Below are 10,175 nucleotides of genomic sequence, written 5' to 3'. Positions count from 1 at the left end.
GCAAGCCTGATTTACGGGATGACAAAAAGAGGAAGTGCTTCCTGAGCCTTTTTCCTTCATGTAAACAAGACAAACAATAATGTTTGTGATTATTGTGAGCAAAAATTCCACTTATTTAGTAGATTGCAGAGATGTAATTCTGGACCTGTTTAAGAATTTACTATAGTCTTCAAATACACAGCCTAAAAATGTTTGTTTTTCATTTGTAATTGAAGTTGGAGGCTTGATACAATCATGAAAAAAATCAATCTTATAAATGTTTTAAAACTGCAACAGTGAAAAATGTAGCATAAAATGATCCTTTAAATATTTTAAGAAGAATGATCTTTGTAAAAGCAAGAATCTTTAAATAAAGTGCATCTGTTTAAATAGCAAATGCTTTTTTTAAAAAAAGACTTGTCTTTGAGGTTTAAAAGAAGACAATAATTGGTATAAAGCAGTCATTAATGCTAAAGACTCATTAACTAAATTCCAAGATAAGATGGATGTTTGTCAAAGAAGCACATTTCCAATTGAAGAATATGTCACCATTTGACAAAGATAACATTCATACATGGGGCATGTGCAACAACTCCACTGAACTATACTTTAAACAAAAGTAAAAACTATTTGCAAAATTAAAGATTTTCAATTTGTATACAAAAATTTACATTAACTGATAGAACTGTCCAGGGCATCCTATTTATATACAGACCTCTGAGCTGAAATTCCATCTTCTATGAATTCCAGCTATGTCACTTACCCAGCACTCTCCAGGTATTACCTGAAATATTTCAGAAAAACAGGTTTTTCAGTACACATAATAGTTGGAGTTTGATTCACAACATAGGCTGGTTAAATTTTTCAAATAGGGAGTTCATACTAACCAAGTAACAGGACTTTTCTTCGGACACGTGTGATTTGTGTCACTTGCCCTTTTTCTAGGTTTTTGCTAAATAAAGCCACTGTGGCTTTTAAGAATGCTTTTACACACACACACACACAGCTACGCAATTTCAACGTGCGTGGGTGTTTTATGTAAAAGTGCCTAGGAGTGAGGCGCACCGCCAAGCCTTCTTCACTCTGCCTTTTCATCAAGTGCACATACTATTCTTTTGTGTGTCCATGAAAAGGTAACTATTGGTAAAAACAAACCTTAAAGACATTTTTGAATGTGACCTGGCTTTCAAAGTAATAATATCAAAACGAGTGACTTCCATGGGGAAAAAATGTGCTTTCCTTTAACTACCCTCAATTCCCAATCATAACGAGATGGTTTGCCTCACTGGGTTACTTTCACAGATATCTGAAGGTTTTTTTTTTTTTAAGTGAAAAGAAGAAAACGATAGAATTTTTAAAGCCACACACTCCTCCTGACACTGCTCCTCGCCCCCTCTCCCCTTCTTCTCCCTTTTCTCTCTAGAACGCGCGGGCGCGCTCACTCTCCCCACGTTACTTTGATTGACATCTCAGTACTGCCGCTCTCCTTCTCACCGACCTTCCCATCCTCCGTGCCAATCTCAGCGTTCCCCCGCTTCCCATTGGCTGGCCTGGGCGTCCCGTAGCTTCTCCAGGAACGCTTCCTCGCGAAGCCGGGGAGGACGAGGCTGGGCGGAGGGGGGCGGGAGGGGAGACAGGGGAGACAGTGCTGATGGAAGAGAGAAGGTGGGGAGAATGGTGAAGTGAGGGGGGGGTGCGGAAGGACGAGCCTAGTATGCCCTGCCATAGGACGATGGGAGGCATGTCGTCAAGATCCCACGTTGGGTCTTGGAACGGACGATTGGTTGGGCCTAGTCTCCCCCCCCCTTCTTCTCCTCCTACCTTACATCCACCCGGACTCCATCCTCAGCTTTTCGCCCCCCTCCCACCCACCCCGCCCGCGCCAGGGTGGGCGGGGCCGGGCCCTGGTTAGCTAGAGGAGTGTGAAACCGCGTGTTAATGTTACCAGCGCGAGAGGCGGTGGCGGTGGCGGCGGAGGTTGGGGTTGGAGCAGGAGCAGGAGCAGGAGCAGGAGCAGGAGCAGGAGCAGGAGCAGGAGCAGGAGCAGGAGCAAGAAGAGCAAGAAGAGCAAGAGCTGGAGCCGGAGCCGAGGCAGCAGCGGCTGATACATTGTGTCCCGCTTCTAGAGAGGCAGTTGATTACAACCCCCTCGGTGCCACTGCCTTGGGCCGGCAGTGGCAGTGGCGTCACGGGCTGTCTAGACCCTTGGTCAGAGGAGCACACCAATTCATCTAGGCTCGGCCCTCCTGTTCACTTTGTGACTCCCAATAGCCCCTTGGAGTTTGTCTGCTTGCAAAAAGAAAAAGAAAGAAGGAAGGAAAGAAAAAGAAGAAAAAAAGGGGGAGCAGAGATTATCTGAGAGAGAGGAAGCTAAGAGGCTCGCTCCGTGGATTCTCCCTCATCGCCCCTTGGTTTATGGATGTTGTCCCCGGGATTCCTGGGGAACTTTACTTGTGGCTGGACTGTGGATTGTTAAAAGGAAAACACGAAAAGGGAGGGGGGATCAAGGGTGGAAAAAAGAAAGGAAAAAACCAAAAAGGATTAGCGGCGGAAGGCACCAGGGCTTCGGGGCCGTGCGGGTGTCTATGTTTGTGAGGAGATGCTGCGGCTGCGGCGGCGGCTGCTGCATGGGTGTGTGTGAGAGTCGCTCCCTGATGTGCTCCAGGCGCGAGGAGGTGGTGGCGGCGGCGGCTGCTGGGAGGCTGCTGCACTCGGGAGGACTGCACCCTTCTGAGTAACAGTGGGAATTGCCCCAGCCGGTTTGCTCTTTCTGCTATTACCGAGGATTTTTGTGCAAGGCACGAGAAGACTGTTGCCTCCTACCAGCACCAACCACTTCGTCCCTCGCCTCGGCTTGTTTTAGTTGTTGGGATTTTTTTTTTCAATCTTCACTCTAAGACTGCTTGAGTGCATATGCTGCGTGGCCACCCCCTCCTCGCGCGCGCGCTCTCTCTCTGTGCACTTTCCTTGCATCATTACCCTTCTCTCTGTGGTTGCTGGTGATCACTTGGCTCTGAGCCTCCACCCGGGGCTGCGTGTGTTTGTGTGTGTGTCTCCTCTACCTCCTCTCGGGAGCACCTTTGAGCCTAGCCAGCCCAAGTATATATGCTTACGCTTATTTGTGAGTGATCCTGTGTTCCTTTTTGCACTCACCAACCCCTTTCTGGGCGGCGTGGGTTGACAATTCCTTCCTTTAGTCTCCCTGCTGCTCTTCCTGGATCTCGTCTTCAACCAGAGAAGTCACCGGCTTGCTTGGGGTTTCCGGGCCCCTGATTGTTAGTTTGTTTTTGTTGGGGGTGAGGCAGCGTTCTTTTGCCACCTGCAAGTTGCCCCCTACGGAGCAAGGGCGGGTAGTGGGGAGAAAGACTGGATTGATTTGCCCTGGACCTGCGCAGCTCGCGCTTCGGAGGGGAGTGGTTGCTGGTGGGGGAGTTAACCTTGGTCCCGGCTTTGGCCGTAGGGGAGGAAGACCTGTGCTCCCACCCTCCCACCTCACCGCCGGAACTGGGTGATTCCATTGTCCATCTCGGGTCCGTCCTTTTCTTCTCGAAGCCCAGAAACTCTTTCCCTCCCCCCACTCTCTGAGTCCGGGCGGGAGACGTTGGCCCCTGTGGGAGGTGGGGGCGGTGAGCAGGAAGAGAGGGAAATGTGGCCCTAAGCTCGGGGAGGCAGCGACCCATCCGGCGGCCCGGCCTTGGGGAGCCCAAGTGGCCCAACTCCAGCTCTGGTCCTGCCTGGCTGTTGTGCGTGCGTGTCTGTATGTGCGTGTAATGTCAGTGTTTGTGCGCGCGCGCTTGTGTGTGCATGTCTAACTCGCACCCCCCCCCCCCCCCCCGCTTGGATCTTCTTTCTTTCTTCCTGTCTTAATTTTTCTCGGCGGGATTAAAGTTGGAAATTGAGCGGAGAATTGAGCTGCCCAGGAGCAAGGCAGCGGCTGCCGTCAGAGCGATGTTCCCGCAAAGCCGGCACCCGGTAAGGAACGGCTGGGCCCTGGGCCCCTGGGCGTATGCTTGAGGGTGCGACGGGGTGGGGGAGTATGGGGGGGGGAGGTTAGGTGAATGTTTTTGCGGCTGGGGGAAGGTACCGTTCTTGGGCAGTGCTGGGAGGTGCTGGGCTTTCTCCAATATCTGCCCTGCCCGCCCCCCTCCCCCAATCGGGGCTATTTAGGTTGGGCTTGTACAGTTCTCGGCCCCTATTTCCCACTTGGGGGGGGTAGGGAAAGTGGTGGAGGATGCTGTGTGGGTTTTGTTTTGTGTTTGTGTTTTTGTTTTCAAATCGATTTCAAACCTCTGACACCTTTTACTCCCGGACGCGCCCCCCCCCCCCCTAATTCCCTTCTTGTCACCTCTAAAGGAGACACATAGATTATCGGGGTAGGAGGACGGAACGGGGACAGAGAAGCTTCTTAAATTTCTTGTTCTCATCCACATCCCTTTTCCTACCCCCTACATGAGAGGGAGGTGCTAAGCTCTCCCTCCCCCCTCCCCCAGTTGCTGGCCCCCACTCAGTACCTGCTTTGTTCACTGTCTTATTTACATGTCAATTGCAGTCCTGGATCCTGTGGGGCTGAGGCTGGCGGGAGTCTTGTGTGGCGACTCTGGGAACTGGGAGAATGAGCCGGGGGTGTCTTGTTATTCCACTTCTCTCCCTAGGGCTATTATCTTTATTGCCTAAGGGAGGGGCGGGCACCCATCTTTCTACTACCTTCCCAGGCCCTTTAGGAGAAATGGGCTACTTCTGCCCAAGTTCCTGAGGTATACCTCTTTCAGACCCCTCTCCGTGTCCCTAGGAGTATGATTGAGGGGTGGGTACAGAGATAGATTTTTGACCCAGCTTCTTGCAGCCTTTGGGAGTTTTAGCAAATGAGATAGGGCCCGAGAGAAATGGTTGTTACCACCTATTTTCCCCCAAAGTAAACCAAAAGAAATTAATTTCTTTTTGTACCTGCGATAGCTGGTAACTTTTGTTTTGCTTTGGTTTTGTTGTTACGTCTCATCTCATCAAATATCTCTTTCTCCCCTCCCCTTTGCCTCCCGCTCACTTTTCTTCCCCGGCAATATTGCACCCTCTTCCTCTTATTTTTTTATATCTGTGCATACCCTTTCTGCACCCCTTCCAGACGCCGCACCAGGCTGCAGGTCAGCCCTTTAAATTCACCATCCCGGAGTCCCTGGATCGGATCAAAGAGGAGTTTCAGTTCCTGCAGGCTCAGTATCACAGGTGCGTGCAGCCGGCGCAGCGGGTGCATTAAGTCCTGAGCCGACCCTGTACGTCCCTGGCCTGGGGGTTGGATGTCAGCTTGGAATGTATTTGACTTGGTGGGGGGTTGGGGGGGCTTTGTGGTTTTCTCCTTCTCCTCATCAGTCTGTCCTATCTCTGGGGTGGCAGCTGTATTTAGTACTTATGTCCAGGCGGTGGCGTGTGGAATCACAGTTAAAACCTGTCATTCACTTTTCCCCTTTTTATTTTCTTGGCTTTTCTCAGTCCTCCTCTCCTTTTTTCATCCCCTCCTCCTATTGTTTCCCCATTTGCCCCTGTTTAAATGAACTCTTTTTCTTGTGTTTTGGATAGCATGAGAACCGTCAATATTTGCCCTTCGTTTATTTATTTTGTAACAGGCTGAGCCGAAAACACTGGCTCAGTCAATGTCTTAGTCTTGGAATGCAGTAGACAAATGTACTGTTGAAATAACTTGGTTATGCTGGAAGATAAAGTTGTACAAAGCAAAGTTCATTGTGGAAAGCTTACTCCTTTTAAACTATAATTGTTGGGCTATTTACATTGAGGCGGACTCTGGGGATCAAAATATAAATAGAATTTCATGTTCCCAACATCCGAGCCTCATTGAACGGAGGCTTCTGCATATGAAGTTCATCATCGCACTTGAATACAAGTATAGACTTACTGTCCAAGTCAGTGGGAATTTTAAACAGCGAGAAGTGATTGATGTTGTGGCCTGCTAGTTGTTCACAGCTTAAAAAAAAATAATCCTCAAAATTCAGAAATTAGCTTTTATACTTTACAGGTATAGTCCATCACTGTTTAAATTAAATTCAGCAGAATGCACAAGGTAATTTATACATGGCTTTTATGAAATAGCAATCAGTTTTCTTTTCGTTTTAGAAATGGACAATTTTTGTGTTCTGTTTAGGGCATACACTTATCTAATCACACTATTTCCTAGGCTATACCATTTTATTGGCTGCCTCAAGTGATGTTTTACTGTATGCTTTAAAGATAAACATTATGGAATGCTAATTTTTCACTTAAAAATTAAAAAAAAAAAACTTAGACTGATGTTTGAATCAGCGAAGTCAAACACAGTATATGTAGTTTGAAGCTCAGGTTTCTGTTCAGAGGCCAGTTCTCCCACACTGTGAATCTAAATTAAAATTTAACCGACCAAGAGTTAACAGATAAGATTACTTGTTAGTAATTTGAGGGCAGACTTCATTTCCCAGGCTTTTCCAGGGATTGTATATATCCTAAGAATGAATCATAATGGGGTGAACTGTCCATATAATTCATTTTACTTGTAGACTCCATTAAATACAAGGACAAAGCTTTGGGTTATTTACTTTGATAGTTTATAGTTTTTCCAAATTGGTCTGTGTTTTTACTTGAAGTGCAAATATGTGAGGCAGATGTTAAAACAAGTGACATAATGTTTACATGAAGTTGCCTGTTTTGTTTTTGTAGCCTTAAATTGGAATGTGAGAAACTGGCAAGTGAAAAGACAGAAATGCAGAGGCATTATGTGATGGTAGGTATCAAAGATCTGTTTTTTTCTTTTCATACAACATAACAAATATATTTTCTTAAACTTAATAAACATGAGTTAATGAAAGTTTTCATTCTTTTTTTTCCTTCATAGTATTATGAAATGTCATATGGATTAAACATTGAAATGCATAAACAGGTAAGATTTTTATGTAAATCCCAAATTGAGACCAAGAATCAGTTCATGGTTGTAATCATGATATTGCTTTCAGTAATAGGTGACTTAAAGCTTTTGGTAATATGTGTCTCGAAGGTCTCAGTTTCCCAATTTATCATAGAATCACAGGCTTACTGCTAGAATAGCCCTTTAGAAGTCATCCAGATGGACAGCCTCATTTTACAGATAAGGAAACTGAGACCTGGAAGTGGGTTGCCCAGAATTCAGATTTGAATCTACTTCTAAGACAATCTCTACATTCATAATTCTTTCTTCTGTGCCATACTGTGTCCCGATAATTACTTGGCAGAAGTTCTGCTGCTCAGAATATTTGCAGAAAAATTTAAATCACTAGATAAGGGATATGGAAATGTAAGCTCTTCTGTTTACAGGAAGATAAAAATTGACTATACTTTAATGCATGGATAGGTTTTGTTGACTATTTGAATGTTATGGGTGTATAGACTTGAATTCAATGATATATACATATCATTGAATCATAGGATTAAGAGTCAGTGTGGCAGAATAGAAGGAAAGGTAAACGTGCGCTCAGGACATGGGGTTCAATTTGGCCTCTGATACCTATTCACCAGGCCTGAGTGCAAATCACTTAACCTCTCTGTCTTAGTTAGCTCATCTTTAAAAAAAGGAATAATAGCTGTAGCACTTGACTCACAGAATGGTTATAAAGACAACTTTATATTATTTAAAGCTCTTTGCAAACCCAAAAGCAATAGTAGTACAACATCTAGAACAAGAAGGAGCCTTAGAGCTCATTTACTATACTCAGTTCATTTTTAGGGGAGGGAAATGAAGGGTCTAGGGGAAAGGAAGTGATTTCTCCAGAGTCACACAGATAGCACACAGCAGATCAAGGATTTGATATATCTTTTGATTCTTAATTTCAGTGACCTTCCCATTATAACTTGTAGGCAGTTTTGTATCCTCTTGGAAATGTGGTAGAGTAAATTATGTAAAAGAGCTTCTAATTAATGTAGAAAAGGTATATGAAGATCTGTACAGCAAACACTGATTTTCTTTTGTAGTTGTGTAGATCCACATAAAGATATCAGTTCAATGGTTTGTAGGTAAACATCTTTAAAAATAATTTAGTAGATGGAGTCTTGAATCTGGGAGAGAGAAAAAAAAAACTCCTTTTATAGGGTGTAGCATATGTTGATAGTAGCTGAGTTCCTAGTGGTTTTAAAAGCCTGAAAAGATTAGTGACTGGGAAAGCTCTGGTTATGACTATGAGTTTGCAAGTTCCCATAAAATTCACACTTATGGCTACTATAATGGTGAATAAAAAGAGTATTGAACTGGAACAAGGCACTAAGGACCTCATAAGAGAAGAAAAGCTAAATGATTGCTCAGCCCAAAGGACCCTCGATTGAGTAGTCATTGTCTGCCAAAGAAAGCATTAATGGCAGGGTGTAAGTATTCGGGAGATATGCTGACGTTCACTTTTTCATCAGGAGACTGGTACAATAAGTCTTTTAGAAATCGATTGCCTCTTAAAAAAATTATCATTAGATGAAGTTGCACAGTTGGACACATTTCAAAGTGCAACAATACAATTCTTGCTTGATGTATATGTGCTATTTCATCTAAAACTCTTGTTTCATTAAATTAAAGAGCATGGCTGACCGACTAGGGCACAGTGGAGAAATTGATTAGTTCAGGCTTCAGATCTTCACTATATTCAAAGACTTTCATTAAGCAAGTGTGTTTCAGAGTTGAATTCTGCTTTTGTAACTCTGAACTCTTTGATTCTTTTTAATTCGTTGTAGATTTGATAATGCTGAGGTGTTGTTTTGGAAATCCTGCTTTTGCTTGTATTTGGGAGGAAACATTCTAAGTCTCTTTACTTAGACTGTAATTGTTTTTCTAAGTAATTTCATTTCAGTTTTTTTCAAAGCCATAAACTTTCTTTTTAATGTATTTAGGGTTCTTGGGGCCTTTTGCTGTAACTGCCTCATCAAGAGGGATTGTAAACTCATTGACAGTACTGGTTAGAAAGATCCCTGGTTCATTTTGGGGGGAGGGGTCTTTCTTTGGTAATAATTGGGAATTCACAAACTTTTGCCATAGAATTTGAAATACTTGACAATTTAGGTTTTGAATGGAATGAGACAAGATTTGTATACTGAATAGAATGAGTAATAAAAGGTTGAGTTTTACTTGAAACTCATACAATCAGAGGCTCCACTTGGCTCTTCCATTTTCCAAGAATATAAGATCACTATGCTTATACTAGATTTGTTGGAGAGTTTAAAGTATATGCATTGTTGTTATTTTTGTGCCCATGCTTAATTATATGACCTTTCCTTTTTCCTTAAAAGAGAAAGGAAATAAAAAGTGTCAGAAGTATGTGCGATGGGGATAAAAATGTGTTTGGGAGTAGAACTATGTCTCTGTCCATGTATTTCATGGGCAAACATGTGTGAGAACATGTGTATTTTGGGTCTATGTCTATATATAATACATGCACATGTACAAAAATGTGATATTTTTGTGTAGCTTATTTGATAATTTGAAAAATGTGAAAGGCTGATACGATTGATATTTTTAAATAGCCAAATTTTGAACCCCTTTAAGTTCAGTTTGTATTGTAAATGATGACAGACCCTCAACTATAGTGGTGAAGGGTGGACTCTGCTGTGATTTAGTGTTAAAGTGGCCTTACATTTAAAAAAAAAAAACACCCTCTGAATGTCACACATTAATAATAAGTTCTGAGTAGACATTGGGTAGCTAGTAATCATAATTCTTATTAAAACTGGTGACGTCTAGCCCCTAGGGTGTAGCCAGGCTCAAATTGATGCTTTTTTGCTGCCTGATCACCAGCATGGCCTAAGTGCTCATTATGTTGTAGAGAGGCCTTTGGAGCTCTCATTACGTTTGACAGGAATTCTCTCTAGGGGGAAACTGGGCATTAGCTAGACTCCTGACAGGCTGAAATTATTCCCGCTTTATGGCTTATAACCAAATGCTAGCAAGGCATCATCAGGGGACACAAAAAATTGTCATTTCTGACAACATCTTTGTTACTGAAAAATGCAGTGATGGGGAAACTTTGCACAGAGCAGGCTTTAATGTTCTTAAGGGTTGTTTCCTGTGTGAGAAATTGCTTCTCTTCCCCTTCTGCTTCTCCCCACCCCCTACCCCTTTCAGTGGATTTCTTGGATTTTGTATTCTCCAGTGTCATCACAAGTCTGGCAGTTTTTAAATGGAATTGTCATCCAAATCAAGAATGGTC

The 10,175-nt window shown here is 43.6% G+C and overlaps 1 protein-coding gene across 8 annotated transcripts in view; it reads left to right on the top strand.

Annotated features, from left to right (window-relative positions):
- Positions 1-1,425: 1,425 nt before the first annotated feature.
- Positions 1,426-10,175, top strand: part of TLE1 (TLE family member 1, transcriptional corepressor) — a 117,167-nt gene continuing 108,417 nt past the window's right edge. For 5 of the 8 annotated variants that reach the window (XM_007498938.3, XM_007498937.3, XM_007498933.3 and 2 more), the window contains exons 1-4: positions 1,426-3,951; positions 5,099-5,199; positions 6,679-6,742; positions 6,854-6,898. In XM_007498938.3, coding sequence (XP_007499000.1) covers positions 3,928-3,951; positions 5,099-5,199; positions 6,679-6,742; positions 6,854-6,898 — 234 coding nt within the window. In that variant the 5' untranslated portion in view covers positions 1,426-3,927. The remainder of the gene's footprint in view (positions 3,952-5,098; positions 5,200-6,678; positions 6,743-6,853; positions 6,899-10,175) is intronic. The other 3 variants (XM_056805940.1, XM_056805939.1, XM_056805938.1) reach the window with 1 other exon arrangement.

The sequence above is a fragment of the Monodelphis domestica genome, chromosome 7 (assembly GCF_027887165.1).
Source record: "Monodelphis domestica isolate mMonDom1 chromosome 7, mMonDom1.pri, whole genome shotgun sequence".
In the NCBI taxonomy this organism is placed as follows: Eukaryota; Metazoa; Chordata; class Mammalia; order Didelphimorphia; family Didelphidae; genus Monodelphis; species Monodelphis domestica.
This window is presented reverse-complemented; position numbering and strand designations above follow the sequence as displayed.